This window comes from Phocoena phocoena, chromosome 7 (assembly GCF_963924675.1).
Source record: "Phocoena phocoena chromosome 7, mPhoPho1.1, whole genome shotgun sequence".
NCBI classification, from domain to species: domain Eukaryota; kingdom Metazoa; phylum Chordata; class Mammalia; order Artiodactyla; family Phocoenidae; genus Phocoena; species Phocoena phocoena.
This window is the reverse complement of record NC_089225.1, coordinates 106,374,311-106,396,859: the sequence shown is the minus strand read 5'-3', so window position 1 is coordinate 106,396,859 and position 22,549 is coordinate 106,374,311. Positions and strand designations below refer to the sequence as shown.

The following is a 22,549-nucleotide window of genomic DNA, read 5'->3' as shown; positions in this document are numbered from 1 at the left end:
ATTGTTCCATTTCGTTGCCTCATGACAGATAGGTATGATGATCCCTACATTACAAATGAGAACACTGAGACTCAGGGAAATAATAATATTTTAAATAATAACACTATTAAGAGTGTTACGGGCTAATGGAGGTCAAGCGCTGTAAGCAGTGGTTATTGGTTGCTAAAGTACCAAAGGTTTCTTTCGGACGCCTGCCTGGTGTTTGGAGGGCAGCTCCTGGCCTCTGCTCCAGGGATGGAGGGAGAGGGTTTGCACGGGAGGCAGTTGGTGTCCATGGCCCTGGGTGAGGGACCCGGCAGGGGAGGTCCCCTGTCCCCTGAGGAGCGCTCATCACCTGCTCCCCCGCCACTGTGGCTGCAGCACTGACCACTGCTGCACATGACATCAAAGCACTGAGGTCGCTGCCTGATCAAGCAGGACAGAGCAGAAAACTGTGAAGCCAGGCACCTGGGCAAAAGGTCCAGGCCCAGAGCCTTCAGGGACTGGCAGCAAGTGTGTTTAAGGAGCGTGGAAGGAGCCACCCTCCCAGGCAACTCAGAGTACGAAGACTCTGTTATCTAAATCCTCGGAGAAATTGCAGATGCAAACACTGACAATTTTTTGATACAAAGCAGCAGCCACTCCACCCCCAGAACTGTCCAGAATGGGACACAAGCAGCAAAGGATCATAGAACAGAGTCAAGAACAGACCATCGTAAGATGAGGACTCTCTGCAACACCAAGTCTGGCCTTGACAGGAGTTTTCCCAAGTTCTTAGGGGGGAAAATTAAAAGTTTATCTCAGATATTGAAGTATGGGCTGTGCCAACCTCCCCTAATCCCTTTTTTATAGATAAGAAGTTTAAGAGCCCCTGCAGATATCAATACAGAGACCACCTGGACCTGGTGGATCTCATCCAACTCTTGTAGTCAAACTCCAGTCCATAGACTGGAAGACAGGTCAGCGGCACCCTGGCTGAGAGTGCCTCGGCCAGGCCATCTCACTGGGTGACCTCCACCAGCCATTCAGTAACTAGTGATGGCTTACCTTGACTCCCACGGTCATAGTGAACTTGCCTTTGTCCCCAGAGCTGCCCCTGACTGGTGGCCTTCCCTTACTTCCTGCAAAGTCCTGCTGCCTCTTCCCCACTCCCTCTTACTCCACTCCCTCCCTGTGCAGGTCTTGTTGGCCTTTCCATGAGGATTCGGTGTCTGATTCTCCACTTTCTCCAGCCCTTGGGATTCTTTTTCAGTATCTTTCCCTCTTTCCCTATTTTTTTTTTTTTTTTTGCATGGTTCTGTCTTTTCCATTAGGTTGCCAGGTAGTATCCAGGGTTGCAAACACAGGCTCTGGGTTCAGAATGCCTGGGTCCCTCGCTGCTCATTGACCCCAGGACAACTATTTACATGGTCTATCTAGATTTCAGCTTCCTTATCTGCAAAATGGGCACATAAGTGATAACATCATCCAATGGCACTAATCCCACAACTGCCAGAATAAACGTTCAATCAAGTGAGCTGTTAATAACTTGGTTGTTTTTGTTGTGTCCCTGACCCCTTTCTCCTTTCACTTCTTCTTTTTCTTCCTCTCTGTCTCTCAAATACCCACATCCTCTCCTCCACGTCTCTACCACTTCCTCGCTTCTGTCTCTGTATGACTGCCTTTCTCCTTGAACATTCCTGCTCTTGAACAATATCCCCCACGTTTAAATCAGTCCCTTCTTCTGCCATCATCAAGGGTCTCCTCTTTGACATTGACCTTGGGCCCATAGTCCTTAGCCCTTCACACCTTTACACTGATCTTCTCCTACAGGAGTCTTTCTAAATCACAATTACTTCCAGGTAGTCATTCTCTTTAAATCTGGTTAGTGACACCCTGGGTTCCTCTTCCTTTGTCTTGGTATTTGGGCCAACAATCTCTTGTCACAGCTACTTCTCCAGGACTCAGCCTCTGGTTAGATGCTCATATAGACACCCCTCGCCACCTTCTCCATGGTCCTTCAACATTTCTTCCCTGATTCTCAGTGTTTGCTCAGGACTCGGACTCCCACCTCCCCTTCTCCTTTTCCTCTTAGCAGATGAGAATCGCTTTTGTATTTGTCTCAATCACCTTGCTCAAGGCTTAGTGGGAGAATAGGCCTCTCCTCCCTCTCTTCTTCATTGCTTTCTTCATGATTAACTTTCTCGTGGACTGCTGAAGAGAGGGACAGAGAAGAAGACAATTAGAGATCTCCACCAGAGACCAGGAACATCATCTCAAAATTACAAATTTAGAAATTCCTAGCCCTCGGGTCACTCAGAGCTCAGCGGGTCCCAATCTTCATGGTAAAGTTCCCCCATCATCCTTGGACAGAAGAGAAGCCCCAGCAGGGGAACTGTTATGTTCCACACCCAGAGCTGAGCCACTTGTATGTAAGGATAAAGGAGTCGTGGAAACATCCTGATCCTGTCAGTTACGTAAAATAATCCTCACATCGTGGGGAAAGCACATGTCAAGATAAATAAGGAAAGTGAAATGTGTTTACTGAACTGTTCAAACTGTAAGGAAGAAACAGAGAGATTTCCTCTGGAGAAGGGGTAGGATCCTAAAGAGATCTGTGTGCATAAAAAGGAAAGCCCAAGAGCTATAAAGATGGGACTAGGGACTTCCCTGGTGGTCCAGTGGTTAAGACTCTGAGCTCCCAATGCAGGGGGCCCAGGTTCCCATCCCTGGTCAGGGAGCTAGATCCGCGTGCCGCAACTAAGAACCTGCATTTTGCAACTAAAAGAGCCTGCATGCTGCCTCAAAGATCCAGCGTGCCACAACTAAGATCTGGTGCAGCCAAATAAATAAATAAATATTAAAAAGAAATAAAAATAAAGATGGGACTAGATAAGACATGGGTTGGGCTTAATTGTGTTGGGGAGGATGAGCGGTTCCAAAAGAGACCAAGCAGAGGGGCTGACACGTGTGGTGGGGTTACTAGACAGGGTTCCCATAGTGGTCCAGATCCCACAAAGAAGGACACTCTGAAGCCGCAAGCAGGGAGTGCCTGTGGCAGCACTGCAGGATGTCCCCACGACTCCTGGACCAGGGACCCAGGAGGCTGCCCCAACAAGGAGAGGTCAGGACACCAGCCCAGGGCCCCTGCAGCTAGGTGACCCAGCAAGCGTAGGAGGAAGGAAATAAACCAGGGAGCCTAGGGGGTGGGTCCCTGCCAGGAGTCCGGGGAGGAGACACCAGGGGAGGCAGTGGAGCCCGGGCTGCCCCAGAGCTGATGGCAGGAGCACCTCCTGGGACAGTGCCTTCGAGGGGGTGAGATGGACAGGACTGTGAGAGCCATGGCTGCTTTGTCTTCCCCAGGACACGGGCTTCAAGCCTCAGCAAAACCAGGCGGAAGGTGTGAGGAGAACAATGGCCCAAAGCCCAGAAGAGTTGAAGGAGGCCTGTGGGCAGGCACTGGGGGCTTCAGCACATGAGATGGAGTTGGGGACCTGGCAATAGGAGAGATGTCACGCCCTGGTCACAGTCCCCAGCCTCTAACTTTGGCCGCTGACCCGAGCTCTCAGGGACAGCAGAGTCCAGGAGGCGGCGGCAGCAACCTCCCCCAGGGGCAGGTGGACGGCAGCAAGTGTAGGTGTGAGTCGCCCCAGCATTTAAAAAGTATAAATTATGCCTTCGCAGGAAAAAGTCAAGATTTAGTTTTGTATAGCACCAAAACTAGTTCCTCGAAGAGAAGAGCTTTTGTGATTATTTGAGGAGAAAAAGTGAAAAACCATTTTTCCTTCAAGGGCAGATTTGATATTGAGTCAGCTTTCTTGCTCATTACTCTGGAAATCTGGTGAAAGTGGCCTTTCTTCTGTGTTGCTAAGCCAACCCTGGGTTTAGGGCTTAAAATGACCTGCGACTGGTAAATTACATGTGGACTGGGATCTATGGACTCTTCTCGGGTCTTCCTTCAGTGTGGTGATTCTTGTAACTCAGCTTGTCCCTCTAGTGGTCCCTAAAAGTTATGATTCTGGGGTTGTTGGGATACTGACTCCCATTGATCTGGTGTTGCCAAGCCAGGATAGATCCTGCACCCACAGCTAAGCTTGAGATGGGTGGTAGTGAACTCAGTGGACTGCTGTGTAGACCACCGCTGCCCTGTCATTTGTCCTTCTATTTAAATTGGATGCCACTGTGGCTCTGGTTGTCCTGTGAGTCTAAATGCCTAGATAAGCAGAGCTCCAGGTTGGTGTTGTACTGTAGCCATTATAACATGAGATTCAGCTAGGCTCATGGTATGTGTTTTGTTAACTGTTATATCCCCACTACCCAGCACCATGTATGGCTCGTGGTATAAGCTCAATATATACTTGTTGAACAAAATTGGCCTTGAACATCAAAAGGTAGATAATAAGCTAATTACCTCTTACAAAGCTTTCATAAATGTGATTTAAATCAGGATATTCCTGCCGGTTGACCTCACTGAACACAGCTTCCAGAAGCAACAAGTCAAATGTCTTCTCCAGCTCATTGAGAACATTGTAAACCACTTTCGATACAGGGACCAGGTTTCTACAAGAATCTTGACAGTCCTAAAAAATATTGAATGGAGAAAATATAAATACAGACTTCCACGTTACAGAAGAGCCCTAGAAAGAGATTTTATGGTTAATGTATTCCAATTTCCATACATATGTATCTTTTCACATAAAGGTTTAGAATTTCTGTGTATTTGTATGGCTACTAAGTGGAACTGTAAATCCTTTCTCCTTAGAAATCCCCATTTGTGAATCTGATCTCCCCACCCTCATTTATATTAGATGTAAGAAGGAGCGATTCTGAAGAATAAAATTGGGTTCAAAGTTAATGGATATGTAGGCTTCTAAGAGCTTCGTCAAATGTTTTAGGAATAGACTTGGCAGGTGATGAGCAGCTATTCTGTTGACTGGACAACTCCTGCCCCTTCACCAAGACTGACTTGGCCTGGAAGGGCTCAAGGAAGGCAGGTGACAGTTTCCCCTTTTGTGAACTTGACCACAGGGAAAGCATATTTGTAGGGCAAGGAGAAGACTTGCATCTCTGTAGCTCCAACAACACCTATTGCTAAAATTAACCCAAATTCCAAGACTCCAGAAATAGCATAAATAAAATAAGTAAATAAATGGAAAAAAAAAGATCCCCCCCCAAAAAAACCATTGGAGAAAGAATAGCAAGCATATACCCCCAAATTTGTCCTAACAGGATATCAATTCCCTGTGGGTTTTAATGTTCTCAGATGTAACTATTTAAATTGAAGTTCATTGAAAAGCAATGCTGTGTCAATTATTATTTCATTAAATCATCTCATTTAAATTATTCATCAATTCATTAAAATTCTTTTAATTCTTAGTTTATGCTCTACTGTGTGCATTCCTACAAGGAACTAAACATCTGTGGAGCACACCTGCTTCTGATGCAGCCTGTCTCCAGTGCTACTCACCTTGATGCCAGTGGTCACCATGAGCACCATCCCTTCAGTTAGAAGAAGGACTGTCCCCAGTGATGCCTGTTTCTACTCTCCCTCTCTTTTTACCTTATCACAATACTTGAACAATTGCAAAAATACTTGAAAAGGTCTTCTTCTCATACGACACTCCTCAGTTAGCTACTTGTGCCCTTACTTCTGTGTTCAGGTTATCGAAGCATAACTTAGTATGGGGCTAGTTTACCAGATTGTGACATAATAAACTTCACTTACTTCATACATTTTATTGGTGATGAGTTCACGGTCACGAAGACCCTCAAAGAAAGGAAATGTCTTTTTTATTGCAGTTGAAATCTCCACTTTATATCTTTTGAAGTGCCTGAATACAGTCTCGGTAAGCCCGTCGTCTGTGTTCTGATTTTCTATGGATATCCTAGGGAGGAAGAATACCATGTGAAAACGGTCATCAATATTCCAAGATGCTTGTGGAGGCTGTAACATTTTATATATAAAGGATAGGTTGTAAAGAACCAACATATATAAAATAAGTGGTTTCAGTAGAGACCAGAATAAATGGAATTGAAACAACAAACAATGATATAATTGAAGAAAGTGAGGAGGTTAAGAAAGACTGAAGCACAGGACTGAAAAAGTCCATTCCAGTCTGTCCCAATTAAAACCATTGTAAAGATATCTCCCCTTATCTGGTGTATTTTTTAATTAAAAAAATTTTAAATTTGTACAAAATCAAGGTGGAATAAACAGAGGAATGAAAACAATGGAATAAAAAATCTCACCTTGAAAAATGTTTCTTAATTAATAACTAAGAGAAAATAAAACAAGGTGTCCCCTCCTCTGATCTATAACTGTTAAGAGAAATACCATCTTGTATTATAAAACTAGTTCATAAATGATAAGATGTGGTTAAGAATATGATACGGATAAACTGAGAAATTCACAAGACTATTAGTCATTTCTTCTGGGACTTCTACTTTGTGTTAGTATAAATCTTTCTGTGTTATTGTTATATATAGTGAATCTTTCTAGACATCTGAATTTCAGAAATTGCTGCTATTTTCTGTGATAGTAATTTTAAACCTCAGCCTTTAATTCTGGTTCTTAGGTGATTATTTTATTGCTCTGATAATGTTTTAATCAACATTTTGTATTCATAAGAGTTATGAAGACATTAGGATTCTTTGTCAAACCAGAAGAAAATTATTGTCACTTACCAGTACCCAAAACCATCAAAGAAATGACACATTATTTTGTTGAATTCTGCATAAAGAAGTTTCTGATTAAAGACTGCAGATTGAAGAGGATCATTTGTCTTCTCTTTTATTACCTCCCCTCCCCCCCACTAAAATGCTAATGAAGGGATTGGATTCACAATGACGAGGAGAATGTCAGGGGGCAATGAGCAGATGAGAGATTACTACCGAAATCTATAAGACAAAAACTGGTCAGAGGATCACTAATTACTGTTGTAGGTGGAGGATGCTCCCAGAGGTCAGAGAAGCAACCAGTGTACCCTGCAGCACCTGGAGAAGCAGTGGAGATCACAAGGGAGACATGGTGCTGAAGACTTTTGTGTTATTTGAAAAATGAAGAACAGAACAACACACCCTTCACCCCTCAACTTGCCTCCTGACCACTTGTGCCCAGGCAGCCTCTCAGAGGGAAACATTGCTGTCCTTTCTGTCACCATATGTTAATTTTGCCTGTTCCTGGATTCCATATACATGAAAATAATACAACACATGTGCTTTGTGTCTGACTTCTTTTTTTTTTTTTGCATTATGCGGGCCTCTCCCTGCTGTGCCCTCTCCCGTGGAGGAGCACAGGCTCCGGACGCGCAGGCTCAGCGGCCATGGCTCACGGGCCCAGCCGCTCCGCGGCATGTGGGATCTTCCCAGACCGGGGCACGAACCCGTGACCCCTGCATCAGCAGGCGGACTCTCAACCACTGCGCCACCAGGGAAGCCCCTGTGTCTGACTTCTTTTGCTCATCATCCATGTTGTTGGATGAATAGAAATTTGTTCTTTTTTATTGTTGAAGGTATTCCATTGTGTGGACCTACCATAATCCATTTATTCATTTTCCTGTTTATGGACACTTGGGTGGATTCTAGTTTGGGACTAGTTTGAATAAAGCTGTTGTTCTTGTACAAGTTTTTTAGTGGCAAGACGTTTTAATTTCTCTTGTGTAAATAACTAGGAGTGGAATTGTTGGGTCATTGTGTAGGAATATGTTTAATCGTTTTAGAACCTGTCAAACTGTATTTCAAAGTCTATGTTTGACCCATTTTAGTCTATAATGTATAATGTGATATCCCATATAGTTTTAATTTGTATTTCTTTAATGACTGATAATATTGAGCACACTTTTGTATGCTTATTGGCAATTCATAATCTCCTTTTGTGAAGTGTCTTTTCAAGTCTTTGGCCCATTTATATTATTAGATTGTCATTTATTATTTACTGATGTGTAGGAGTTTGTATATATTATGGAAACAAGTGTTTTGTTTAATATACGCATTATGAATATTTTTTCCATTCTGTGGTTTGCCTTTCATTTTCTTGACCATGTCTTTTGACCTGGTTAAGCTATCATTTTTTTCTTCTGTGGCTAATAACTTCAGTGTACTATTTAAGAAATCTTTGCCTTCCCCAAGTTAATGAAAATATTCAAAAAGTAATTTACAGTATAAGCATGGATCTATTTCTGGATTTTCTATGCTGTACTATTTATCTGTTTGTCTATCCTTGTGCCAATAGTATATTGATTTGAATACTACAACTTATAGTAAGTTTTGAAGTCAATTAGGAAAATATTGTCTTGGGTTTTCTAGGTCTTTTGTTTTTCCACATATTTTTAAAATTGGATTTGTCAGTTTCTACAAGAGACGCGTTGTAGAGTTTTATAAGGTTTGCATTGAATTTGTTGATAAATTTGGTGAAAAGTGACATCTTAACAATATTGAGCTCTAATCCATTTATTTATTTTTCCTTAATCTTGCCAGAAGTGTTTACAGCTTTCAGTATAGAAGTCATACACTTCTTTCATTAAAATTATTCTTAGTTATTTTATTGTTTGAGGGGCTACTTCAAATGATATTGCTTTTTAAATTATTTCTAACAATTGTATGAACATAGAATTGATTTTCAGAAACATTAACCATGTATTCATGACCTTCCTAAATTCATGTATTCTAGTAATATATTTGTAGATTTCCTTTGGATTTTATAGAAAAAAACAATCATGTCATCAGCAAATAAAACTCTTTTTTTTTTTTTTTTTTTTTGCGATACGCGGGCCTCTCACCGTTGTGGTCTCTCCCGTTGCGGGGCACAGGCTCTGGACGCGCAGGCCCAGCGGCCATGGCTCACGGGCCCAGCAGCTCCGCGGCATGTGGGATCCTCCCAGACCGGGCCACGAACCCGTGTCCCCTGCACCGGCAGGCGGACTCTCAACCACTGCACCACCAGGGAAGCCCTCTTTTTTCTTTCTTGTTGCACTGGTTAAGAGTTTAAATACAATGTTGAGGAGAAATGGTGAGAATGGAATCCCTTGCCTTGTTTCCAATGTTAGAGAAAATGCATTTAGTATCACCATCAAGTATGATGTCATATACACACACACACACACACACACAACTGAGGAAGTTTCTGTTTATTGCTAGTTTGCTGAGAGTTTTATCATGGACAGACGTTAAATATTATCAAATGCATCTATTGAGCTATTCATATCGTTTTCCTTCTTTATTCTTTAATTTAGTGAGTCACGTTGATTGATTTCCAGAGCTTCCTCTTAAGTAGAAGCAGATAACCACAGGTCAGCAGACATTTGCAGAAAGTCTCCAATATCAGAAAGAAAGAACAACATTAAAAAAGAGAAAAAGTTGCCCCAGGAGAAACAGAGATATTGTAGGAAACAGGAGAAACTCCCAAAACCTCTAATATTTTTAGAGAGATTTGGGAATACATATTGCACCGCTGGTTACAAAGAAAAAAGAACTATCAGAGAAAGAGATAGTGGCATTAGATATTTTTTTAAATTGATTTTTGGAAATTTACTAAGATTTACTAAAATGGTTGTAAAATAAAGTTGGGGAAATTTCCCGCAAAATTAAATGAAGAGATTAAAAGAACAAAGAAGAATAAATTTGAAAGACAACATAGGAGAGTAAGATTAATTTAGGGGTCTAATAGCAACCTAATTAGAGCCAAGAAAGATGTGCAAGGAAATGTAGAGGAGGACCACATCAAGAGAATTATTTAAGGAGATATGTACCAGGGAGTAGAAGGACATGGATTTTTTTAAAAGGACTTAGAGAAATGAATTTTAAAAGAACCAAACCAAGGCATATCACTATGAAATGCCAACATCTAAAAAACAGAGAAGAGCTTAAAATATTCCAGAAAGAATTAAGAAACTGGTCACTTGTGGAGGAATGATGGCAAGAATAGCTTGAGACATCTCATCAGTAACAGATCTAGCCCTTCAAAATACAGAGTGAATCAGGACAACTTCAGACATGTAGGGCTGAGAAATTTTACTTTACAAACATCCATTTTGAGTGTTTTCCTAAAATTTTCTTTATTTCCTTTATGCATATGTCAATACATATTTTTAAGGTTTAAAAATACAGTTTATACGTGCTCTAAAATTTTTATGCAATCATTATTTTCCTTTCCATCCACATCACTGTGCCCACTCCTCCTGCATAATCCATTTTAATCACCTTGCATGTATTCTTTCCTAAATTCTCCATAAGCATATAAATCCATCTACCTATTTCTATAACCTACCCATAACTTGCAGGGGGTTTATTCATCATATTATATTATAATATTATATAATTTTCTTTGAATTACAAATTGCCTTCTGCATCAAATTTGTCTTCACATTAATACCTTTCAAAATATTCTCTAAGTTGGGCTTCCCTGGTGGGGCAGTGGTTGAGAGACCGCCTGCTGATACAGGGGACACGGGTTCGTGCCCTGGTCCGGGAAGATCCCACATGCCGTGAAGCGGCTGGGCCCGTGAGCCATGGACACTCAGCCTGCGCATCCGGAGCCTGTGCTCCGCAACGGGAGAGGCCACAACAGTGAGAGGCCCGCGTACCACCAAAAAAAAAAAAAAAATTCTCTAAGTCATCTAGTGTGGTTCTAGCTTGTTTATTTATTTTGTCAATGTATAATATTGAACAGCACACACCTACTCTTAGGAAAATACAATATGATGGATTTGGGAAAAACAGGGAAGTAATCCAGTAATGAGGAAGATGTGAAAATTAGAAACCAGTGGATCCAGTAATGGATGCAAGTTGGCAGTCCAGTAACAGATGGAGAACATGAACATCTCAGATGGAACAGGTGATGGTTAAAGCATATAAATAAGTGCAATGAATGACAACAATGTCATAAGGGAAGGGAGAAGGGAATTGGGAATAGTCTGCTATAAGGTACCTGTACTATAGGGGAAGTGGTATAAAATATGTATTGCAATCTCTAGACAACCACCAAAAGCATTTAAAAAGAAGTATAATTGATATATTAATAGAAGACTAAGATGGGCTCATATAAAATGCTAAGTTAAAGCTACAGAAGGCAGAAAAAGAGGGGGAAAAAAGAGACAAAGAACAAATACAATGAATAAAGAACAGTTACAAACATGGTAATATAATCCAGTATATCAATAATTACTTTCAGTGTGAATGGCCTGAATACTCCAATTAAAAACAGAGATTGTCAAAGTGACTGAGAAAACAAGACCCAACCTTATATTGTCAATAAGAAAAAACAAATATGAAGACATGGGTTAAGAATGGAGAAGGAGATACCACGTCAACACTAATCAAAAGAAATAATAGAGTAGCTATATTATTTCCAGATAAAAAAAGACTCAGGACAAAAAAAATATTAATTATGAGAAAGAGAGCATTACATATGATAAAGGGGTCACTTTTCCAAGAAGACATAACGCTTTATGAGGTATTTACACATGATAAACACACAGCATCAAATTGTGTAAGGGAAAAATTGATAGAACAGTAATAGAAATAGACAAATCCACTATTCCAGTTGGATACATGAACAGCCCTCTTTTAGTCATTTATAGATCAAGCAGGTAGAGAAGCCATAAGAATATAGTTGACCTGAACATCACTACCAATCAACTTGATCTGTTTGACATTTTTAGAATACTCCATCCGACCACAGCAGAATACACATACTCCTCAAGAACACATGGAATTATCACCCTTACCAAGATAGAATACACTCTGGGCCATAAAACACATCTTAAGTTTAAAAGAATAGAAATCATAAAAAGTGTGTTCTCAGAAAAAAGGAATTAAACTACAAATAAATAACAGAAAGGGGTGGGAAAGTCCCCCAAATACATGGAGATTTAAAAATACACACTTAAATTCAAGAAAAAGTCTTAAGAGCAATTTTTAAATATTTTGAACTGAACGAAAATAAACTAAACTACAACTTATCGAAATTTGTGGGATCCTGAAAAAGCAGTGACTAAAAAGAAATGAATTCCACTGAATGTATATATTATTATGTATATATTAGAAAAGAAGAAAGATGTAAAATCAATAATATAAGTCTCTCCCATTGGAAAGTGGAAAAAAAAGAGCAACTTAAGCTTAAAGCAGTAGAAGAAATGAAATAAAAGAGCAAAAAGCAACGAAAGAGGGCTTTTCTGGTGACGCAGTGGTTGGGAGTCTGCCTGCCAATGCAGGGGACACGGGTTCGTGCCCTGGTCCGGGAAGATCCAACGTGCTGTGGAGTGGCTGGGTCCATGAGCCATGGCCACTGAGCCTGCGTGTCTGGAGCCTGTGCTCCACAACGGGAGAGGCCACAACAGTGAGAGGCCTGCATACCGCAAAAAAAAAAGCAATGAAAGAGAAAATTCCACAAAACCTAAAACTTGTTCTTGGAAAAGATCAATAAAATTGATAAAGTTCTACCCAGGCTAACTAAAGAAAAAAAGAGAAAGAAGTCACAAATTACCAATATCAGAAGTGAAAGTAGGATCATCACAACTGATTTTATGAATATTAAAAGGATAACAAAGGAATACTCTGAACAAATCTGTTCCCCAAAATTTGATAACTTAAATAAAATTGACCAAATCCTAGAGAGATACAAACTATCAAAACTCACACAAGGAGAAATGGATAGTTTGAATAGGCCTATATTCATTACAAAATTGAATTAGTAATTAATAACTTTGAAAAAAATAAGAACTAGGCCCAGGGGATTCCACTGGTTAATCCTACCAAACATTTAAGGAAGAAATGATACCCATTCTCCACATTATTGCCCAGAAAATAGAAGCAGAGAGAACACTTCTTAATTCCTTCTATGAGCCCAGCACTACTGCAATACCCAAAGCAGGTAAAGACAAACTACAGATCAATATCTCTCATGAATATAGATGTAAAAATCTTCAAGAAAATATTAGTAAATTGCATCCAAAAGTGTAAAAAAATATAGAGCATGACCAAGTGTAACTTATTCCAGATATGCAACCCTGGTTCAATATTTGAAATCAATCAGTGTAATCCACCATATCAACATGTAAAAGAAAAAAGTTTGGATGATCATATCAACTGATGTGGAAAAGTCATTTAACAAATTCCATCACTTTTTCATGTAAAAACCCCTAGAAAACTAGAAATAGAGAGGAACATCTTCAAAATGAGAAAGAATATCTATTAAAACATCTATAGCTAGTATCATACTTACTGTTGAAAACCTGCACACTTTCCTCCTAGGATCAGAAACAAGGCAAAGATGTCCTCTTTCACTATTCCTATTCAACACTGTACTAGAAGGCACAGCTAGTGCAAAAAAAGGAGAAAAGGAAATTTAATGTACAGAGTTTGGGAAGGAATAAAACTATCTTTGTTCGCAGATAACATGACTCTTTATGTAGAAAATCCCAAAAATTCACATGCACACAAAATCTGGAACTAATAGTTAAGTATAGAGAGGTTGCTGGACACTAGGCTAACATACAAAGATCAACTGCTTTTGTATATACCAGCACTGAAAACTCGGAATTTGAAATGCATTAAGACAATAACATTTACAATAGCACCAAAAATATTAAATACTTAGGTATGAATCTAACAAAATATATACAGAATGTATATGCAGAAAATTACTCTAGAAAGAGAAGAATTTTATTTTGAAAAATAATATAATAGTAACTACTTTGATATAAAATTTCAAATTATATAAACAGTGTTGAGCTTAGTGGTAAAGGAAAATTCTTATTAAATTATTTCTTTTAAACATGAAATTTGAACAATATGGTTTCAAATTCACCACTAAAAAATACAGAAACATAGATTAAAAATTATTTTGAAAAGTTGAAAATAACCACTGGTTGAGTGAAATCAGACTCTAATAAAACCTTATGAAACACTAAAAATAATATAAAAAGGAAATAGAGCTTGCATCTTTAGAGAGTAAAAAATCAAGGAAACTGATAGGAATTTAATAACTAACAGAAAAAAAAGTATGAAAAATACAATATTAAAAACACTAAATGTAAATGAAAAAATAATGGTATCAAAAGGCACAGGATTAAAAATAGAATCCAGGGCTTCCCTGGTGGCACAGTGGTTGAGAATCTGCCTGCCAATGCAGGGGACACAGGTTCGAGCCTGGTCTGGGAGGATCCCACATGCCGCAGAGCAACTAGGCCCGTGAGCCACAACTGCTGAGCCTGCGCGTTTGGAGCCTGTGCTCCGCAACAAGAGAGGCCGCAATAGTGAGAGGCCCGTGCACCGCGATGAAGAGTGGCCCCGGCTCGCCGCAACTAGAGAAAGCCCTCGCACAGAAACGAAGACCCAACACAGCCAAAAATAAATAAATAAAGCAGCTTTCATTTAAAAAAAAAAAAAAAAAAATAGAATCCAGGGCTTCCCTGGTGGCACAGTGGTTGAGAGTCCACCTGCCGATGCAGGGCACACGGGTTCGTGCCCCGGTCCGGGAGGATCCCACATGCCGCGGAGCGGGTGGGCCCGGGAGCCATGGCCGCTGAGCCTGCGCATCCGGAGACTGTGCTCTGCAACGGGAGAGGACACGGCAGTGGGAGGCCTGCGTACCCCAAAAAAAAAAAATAGAATCCAATAAGAGACACAAGAAAGACAAAGTGACAAAAAAATTGTTAAAATCAAAGATAGGCAAGTTATGGTATTCAGATATAAACAAAATAAAAAATAAGGGTATTTATACTCATCTCAAAGCAAAATTCAAAGAACAAATAATGGGGCTAATGTTTTATGAATATTGAGAAACAATTCACCTCTAGTGTTTGACTCTTCACATATTCAAAAAATGATCAAAATATACAGGCTCTGGAAAAATTCGCAAGAAAGATTTATTATTTGATCTTGTGACCTAAAAACAGAGAAAATTTTCTCTCAATGTCCTTTAAATGCATACAATACAGATATAATCTTGACCATAAATGAAGTCTCAATAAGTTATAATCAGTAGATGCTAAATAGGCTGCACGTTAAAGAAAATAAACCACACAGAGTTTTATAAAACAAAACAAGGACTAAGATAAAAACCACAAGCCTCAAGGGTCAGTAAGTGGTGAGAGCACCGGAATCACAGCTACCTGCTGGACAATCATGAACAGGAAGATACTGGAACTCACCAAAAAAGATATTCCACATCCAAAGACAAAGGAGAAGCCACAATGAGATGGTAGGAGGGGTGCAAAAACAGTAAAATCAAATCCCATTCCTGCTGGGTGAGTGACTCACAGATTGGAGAACATTTATACCACAGAAGTCCACCCACTGGACTGAATGTTCTGAGCCCCATGTCAGGCTTCCCAACCTGGGGGTCTGGCAATGGGAGGAAGAATTCCTAGAGAATTAGACTTTGAAGGCTAGGAGGATTTGATTGCAGGACTTTGACAGGACTGGGGGGAAGAGAGACTCCACTCTTGGCGGGCATATACAAGGTAGTGTACGCATCAGGACCCAAGGGAAGGAGCAGTGACCCCATAGGAGACTGAATCAGACCTACCTGCTAGTGTTGCAAGGTCTCCTGCAGAGGCGGGGGGTGGCTGTGGTTCACCACGAGGACAAGGACACTGGCAGGAGAAGATCTGGGAAGTACTCCTTGGTGTGAGCCCTCCCAGAGTCCGCCATTAGCTCCACCAAAGAGCCCCTGTAGGCTCCAGTGTTGGGTCACCTCAGGCCAAACAACCAATAGGGAGGGAACCCAGCCCTATCCATCAGCATACAAGTGGATTAAAGTTTTACTGAGCTCTGTCCAGCAGAGCAACAGCTAGCTCTACCCACCACCAGTGCCTCCCATCAGGAAACTTGCACAAGCCTCTTAGACAGCCTATCCACCGGAAAGCAGACAAAAGAAGCAAAAAGAACAACCCTGCAGCCTGTGGAACAAAAACCACATTCACAGAAAGATAGACAAGATGAAAAGGCAGAGGACTATGTACCAGATGAAGGAACAAAATAAAACCCTAGAAAAACAACTAAATGAAGTGGAGATAGGCAACCTTCCAGAAAAATAATTCAGAGTAATGATAGTGAAGATGATCCAGGACATAGGAAAAGGAATGGAGGCAAAGGTCGAGAAGATGCAAGAAATGTTTAACAAAGGCCTAGAATAATTAAAGAACAAACAGAGATGAACAATACAATAACTGAAATGAAAAATACACTAGAAGGAATCCATAGCAAAATAACTGAGGCAGAAGAACAGATAAGTAACCTGGAAGATAGAATGGTGGAATTCACTGCTGCGGAACAGAATAAAGAAAAAAGAATGAAAAGAAATGAAGACAGCCTAAGAGACCTCTGGGACAACATTAAACGCAACAGCATTCACATTATAGGAGGCCCAGAAAGAGAAGAGAGAGAAAAAGGACCAGAGAAAATATTTGAAGAGATTATAGTCGAAAACTTCCCTAATATGGGAAAGGAAATAGCCACCCAAGTCCAGGAAGTGCAGAGAGTCCCTAATAGGATAAACCCAAGGAGAAACACGCTGAGACACATAGTAATCAAATTGGCAAAAAAAAAAGACCACAAAAAATTATTGAAATTAGCAAGGGAAAAATGACAAATAAGGTACAAGGGAAATTCCATAAGGTTAACAGCTGATTTCTCAGCAGAAACTCTACAAGCCAGAAGGGAGTGGTAGACATATTTAAAGTGATGAAAGGGAAGAACCTACAAACAAGATTACTCTAGCGGCAAGGATCTCATTCAGATCTGATGGAGAAATCAAGAGCTTTACAGACAAGCAAAAGCTAAGAGAATTCAGCACGACCAAACCAGCTCTACAGTAAATGCTAAAGGAACTTCTCTTAGTGGGAAACAAGAGAAGAAAAGGACCTACAGAAACAAACCTTTAACAATTAAGAAAATGGTAATAGGAACACACATATCAATAATTACCTTAAACGTGAATGGATTAAATGCTCCAACCAAAAGACATGGCTCATTGGATGGCTACAAAAACAAGACCCATCTATATGCTGTCTACAAGAAACCCACTTCAGACCTAGGGACACATACAGACTGAAAGTGAGGGGATGGAAGAAGATATTCCATGCAAATGGAAATCAGAAGAAAGCTGGAGTACCAATACTCATATCAGATAAAATAGACTTAAAAAAAGAATGTTACAAGAGACAAGGGAGGACACAACATAATGATCAAGGGATCAATTCAAGAAGATATAACAATTATAAATATATATGCACCCAACATAGGAGCACCACAATACATAAGGCAACTGTTAACTCCCATAAAAGAGGAAGTCATCAGTAACACAATAATAGTGGGGGACTTTAACACCTCACTTACACCAATGGACACATCATCCAAACAGAAAATTAATAAGGAAACACAACCTTTAAATGACACAATAGACCAGATAGATTTAATTGATATTCATAGGACATTCCATCCAAAAACAGCAGATTACACTTTCTTCTCAAGTGCATATGGAGCATTCTCCAGGATAAATCACATCTTGGGTCACATCAAGCCTCAGTAAATTTAAGAAAATTGAAATCATATCAAGCATCTTTTCTGACCACAATGTTATGAGATTAGAAATCAATTACAGGGGAAAAAATGTAAAACACACAAACACGTGGAGGCTAAACAATATGTTACTAAATAACCAAGAGATCACTGAAGAAATCAAAAAATGCCTAGAAACAAATGACAATGAAAACACGATGACCCAAAACCTATGGGATGCAGCAAAAGCAGTTCTAAGAGGGAAGTTTATAGCAATACAAGCCTACCTCAAGAAACAAGAAAAATCTCAAACAATCTAACTTTACACCTAAAGGAACTAGAGAAAGAAGGACAAACAAAACCCAAAATTAGCAGAAGGAAAGAAATCATAAAGATCAGAGCAGAAATAAATGAAATTGAAACAAAGAAAACAATAGCAAAGATCAATAAAACTAAAAGCTGGTTCTTTGAGAAGATAAACAAAATTGATAAACCATTAGCCAGACTCATCAAGAAAAAGAGGGAGAGGACTCAAATCAATAAAATTAGAAATGAAAAAGGAGAAGTTACAACAGACACCACAGAAATAGAAAGCATCCTAAGAGACTACTACAAGCAACTCTATGCCAATAAAATGGACAACCTGGAAGAAATGGACAAATTTTAGAAAAGTATAACCTTCCAAGATGGAACCACAAAGCAATAGAAAATATGAACAGACCAATCACAACTAATGAAATTGAAACAGTGATTAAAAATCTTCCAACAAAAAAAACCCGGGACCAGATGGCTTCACAGGTGAATTCTATCAAACATTTAGAGAAGAGCTAACAACCATCCTTCTCAAACTCCTCCAAAAAATTGCAGAGGAAGGAATACTCCCAAACTGATTCTATGAGGCCACCATCACCCTGATACCAAAACCAGACAAAGATACTACAAAAAAAGAAAATTACAGACCAATATCACTGATGAATATGGATGCACAAATACTCAACATAATACTAGCAAACAGAATCCAGCAACACATTAAAAGCATCATACACCATGATCAAGTGGAATTTATCTGAGGGATGCAAGGATTCTTCAGTATACGCAAATCAATCAATGTGATACACCATAATAACAAATTGAAGAATAAAAACCATATGATCATCTCGATAAATGCAGAAAAAGCTTTTGACAAAATTCAACACCCATTTATGATAAAAACTCTCCAGAAAGTGGGCATAGGGGGAACCTACTTCAACATAATAAAGGCCATATACGACAAACCCACAGCAAACATCATTCTCAATGGTGAAAAACTGAAAGCATTTCCTCTAAGATCAGGAAGAAGTTAAGGATGTCCACTCTCACCACTATTATTCAACATAGTTTTGCAAGTCCTAGCCACAGCAATCAGAGAAGAAAAAGAAATAAAAGGAATACAAATTGGAAAAGAAGAAGTAAAACTGTCACTGTTTTCAGAAGACATGATACTATACACAGAGAATCCTAAAGATGCCACCAGAAAACTACTAGAGCTAATCAGTGAATTTCGTAAAGTTGCAGGATACAAAATTAAGGCACAGAAATCTCCTGCATTCCTGTGCACTAATGATGAAAAATCTGAAAGAGAAATTAGGGAAACACTCCCATTTACCATTGCAACAAAAAGAATAAAATACCTAGGAATAAACCTACCTAGGGAGACAAAAGACCTGCATGCAGAAAACTATAAGACAATGATGAAAGAAATTAAAGATGATACAAACAGATGGAGAGATATACCATGTTACTGGATTGGAAGAATCAATATTGTGAAAATGAGTATACTACCCAAAGCAATCTACACTTTCAGTGAAATCCCTATCAAATTATGAATGCCATTTTTTTCAGAACTAGAACAAAAAAATCTCAAAATTTGTGTGGAGACACAAAAGACCCTGAATATCCAAAGCAGACTTGAAGGAAAAAAATGAAGCTGGAGGAATCAGACTCCCTGACTTCAGACTATACTACAAAGCTACAGTAATTAAGACAGTATGGTACTGGCACAAAAACAGAAATATAGGTCAATGGAACCTGATAGAAAGCCCAGAGATAAACCCACACACATATGGTCAACTAATCTATGACAAAGGAGGCAAGGATATACTATGGAGAAAAGACAGTCTCTTCAATAAGTGATGCTGTGAAAACTGGACAACTACATATAAAAGAATGAAATTAGAACACTCCCTAACACCATAAACAAAAATAAACTCAAAATGGATCAGAGAACTTAATGTAAGACTGGACACTATAAAACTTTTAGAGGAAAACATAGGAAGAACACTCTTTGACATAAATCACAGCAAGATCTTTTTTGATCCACCTCTAGAGTAATGGAAATAAAAACAAAAATAAACAAATATAACCTAATGAAACTTAAAAGCTTTTGCAAAGCAAAGAAAACTACAAACAAGATGAAAAGACAACCCTCAGAGTGGGAAAAAGTATTTGCAAAAGAATCAATGGACAAAGAATTAATCTCCAAAATATATAAACAACTCATGCAGCTGAATATTACAAAAACAAACAACCCAATCCAAAAATGGGCAGAAGACCTAAGTAGACATTTCTCCAAAGAAAACATACAGATGGCCAAGAATATGAAAATCTGTTCAACATTAGAAATTATTAGAGAGATGCAAATCAAAACTACAATGAGGTATCACCTCACGACAGTCAGAAGAACCATCATCAAAAACTCTACAAACAATAAATGATGGAGAGGGTGTGGAGAAAAGGGAACCCTGTTGCACTGTTGGTGGGAATGTAAATTGATCCAGCCACTATGGAGAACAGTATGGAGGTTCCTTAAAACACTAAAAATAGAACTAACTAATAGAACATAAAAATATGACCCAGCAATCCCACTCCTGGGCATTTATCCTGCGAAAACCATGATTCAAAAAGATACACGCACCCCAACGTTCACTGCAGCACTATTTACAATAGCCAGGACAGGGAAGCAACCTAAATGTCCATCAACAGAAAAACGGATAAAGAAGATGTAGTACATATATACAACGGAATATTACTCAGCCATTAATAAGAATGAAATAATGCCATTTGCAGCAACATGGATGGATCCGGAGATTATCACACTAAGTGAAGTAAATCAGACAGAGAAAAACAAATATGATATTGCTTATATGCAGAATCTAAAAAATATGATACAAATGAACTTATTAACAAAACAGAAGCATACTCACAGACTTAGAAAACAAACTTATGGTTTCCAAAGGGGCAAGGTGGGGGGAGGGATAAACTGGGAGTTTGGGATTGACATATACACACTCCGGTATTTAAAATAGATAACCAACAAGGCTCTACTGTATAGCACAGGGAACTCTGCTAAATATTCTATAATAAGCTAAATGGGAAAAGAATTTGAAGAAGAATAGATACATGTGTATGTATAACTGAATCACATTGCTGTATACCTAAAACTAACACAACATTGTAAATCAACTATACTCCAATATAAAATAAAAATTAAAAAAAATAAAATGGCAAGCAACAAAGTCTGAATAATATTCCATTATAAGTGTATTCCACATACTCTTTTTTTTGTTTTTTGTTTTTGCAGTACGCGGGCCTCTCACTGTTGTGGCCTCTCCCGTTGTGGAGCACAGGCTCCAGACGCGCAGGCTCAGCGGCCATGGCTCACGGGCCCAGCTGCTCCGTGGCATGCGGGATCCTCCTGGACTGGGGCACAAACCCGTGTCCCCTGCATTGGCAGGTGGACTCTCAACCACTGCGCCACCAGGGAAGCCCCAGTTGAATTTTTAATAAACAAACAGGTGTATATTATTCCCTCAATGTCAGGAGTTATTTGGTATCTTTTCTCAAGCTAAAAACTGAAACTTGATATTATTTCTGTCCTCTCTTTTCCTATTCCCATCATAAACTTTCTGAGTCTTTGTGGTCTGAAAATATCTTCATTTTACTTTCATACATGCATGAGTACTTGTGTATGTTTAGAATTAAGGTTCAAAATTATTTTTCACTTAAAAATTAGAACATTTTCCTTCATTGTCTTCCTGTGTTCAGTGTCATATATGAAAATTGCAGCTTCCATCAGGTTTTCATTCCTTGTATGTCCATTGCTTTTACTTTCTGGAAACTTTATGATTTGTTTGTTATCTGCGATATTCTAGATTTTCACTAGAATGGTGAAATCCGAGGTATGGGATTTAAAAATTCATTCTCTTTAATGATGGGACTTTTAAGTCTAAAGTTCTAGCTTCCATTCTGAGAATTGTTTTACCCTCTTTTTATTTGATGTCCTCGTTCTCATTCTTTCTCTTCTTCTGGAATTCCATTGGCAGAATGTTGAAACATCAGATTATGCAGTATATCTTAATTTTTTCACATTTTCCAGTTCTTCTAACTAACCTTACTTCAACTGAGTCTATTCAGCTAACACACTTACCCCTGTTTTTATTAAAATTTTTTTTAATGAGTTAAAATTTATATACCATAAAATTTGGCTGTTCTAAGTTTACAATTCAATGATTTTTAGTTAATGTACAGAGTTCTGCAATCATGAACACAATCCAAACTTAGAACATTTTTATTACCCCAGAAAGTTTGCTCATGGCTATTTGCTGTTGATTCCTGTTTCTATTCCCCAGCCCCAGGCAACCACTACTCTACTACCTGTCTCTGTATATTTCCTTTTTCTGGACCTTTCATATAGATGAAAGCAAAGATTACATGGTCTTTTGCAACTAACTTTTTTCACTGAGCATAATGTCTTCAGGTTTCATCCATGTTGCCTCATGTATTAGTATTTCATTCCTTTTTATTGCTGAATAGTATTCCATTGGGTGGAATTATCACATTTTATTTATCCATTCACTAGTAATGGACATTTGGATTGTTTCCACTTTTGGCTATTATGGAACATGCTGCCATGAATATTTGCATACAAGTCTTTTTGCGGACATATGTTTTTATTTCTACATAGCTACCTAGGAGTGGAATTATTGGGTCATATGATAACATTATTTTAGCTTTTTAAGAAACTGTTTTACAGTGCTTCCAAAGAACCATTTTA

General features: G+C 39.0%; 1 protein-coding gene across 1 annotated transcript in view; it reads right to left on the bottom strand.

Annotated features, from left to right (window-relative positions):
• SP100 (SP100 nuclear antigen) overlaps window positions 1–22,549 on the bottom strand; it is a 98,759-nt gene that overhangs the window by 50,189 nt on the left and 26,021 nt on the right. Inside the window, exons 2-5 of the mRNA XM_065880186.1 lie at window positions 5,684–5,843; window positions 4,370–4,538; window positions 2,089–2,172; window positions 335–405 (exon numbers count right to left, since the gene is read on the bottom strand). Of these exons, the coding sequence (XP_065736258.1) occupies window positions 335–405; window positions 2,089–2,172; window positions 4,370–4,538; window positions 5,684–5,843 (484 nt within the window). The remainder of the gene's footprint in view (window positions 1–334; window positions 406–2,088; window positions 2,173–4,369; window positions 4,539–5,683; window positions 5,844–22,549) is intronic.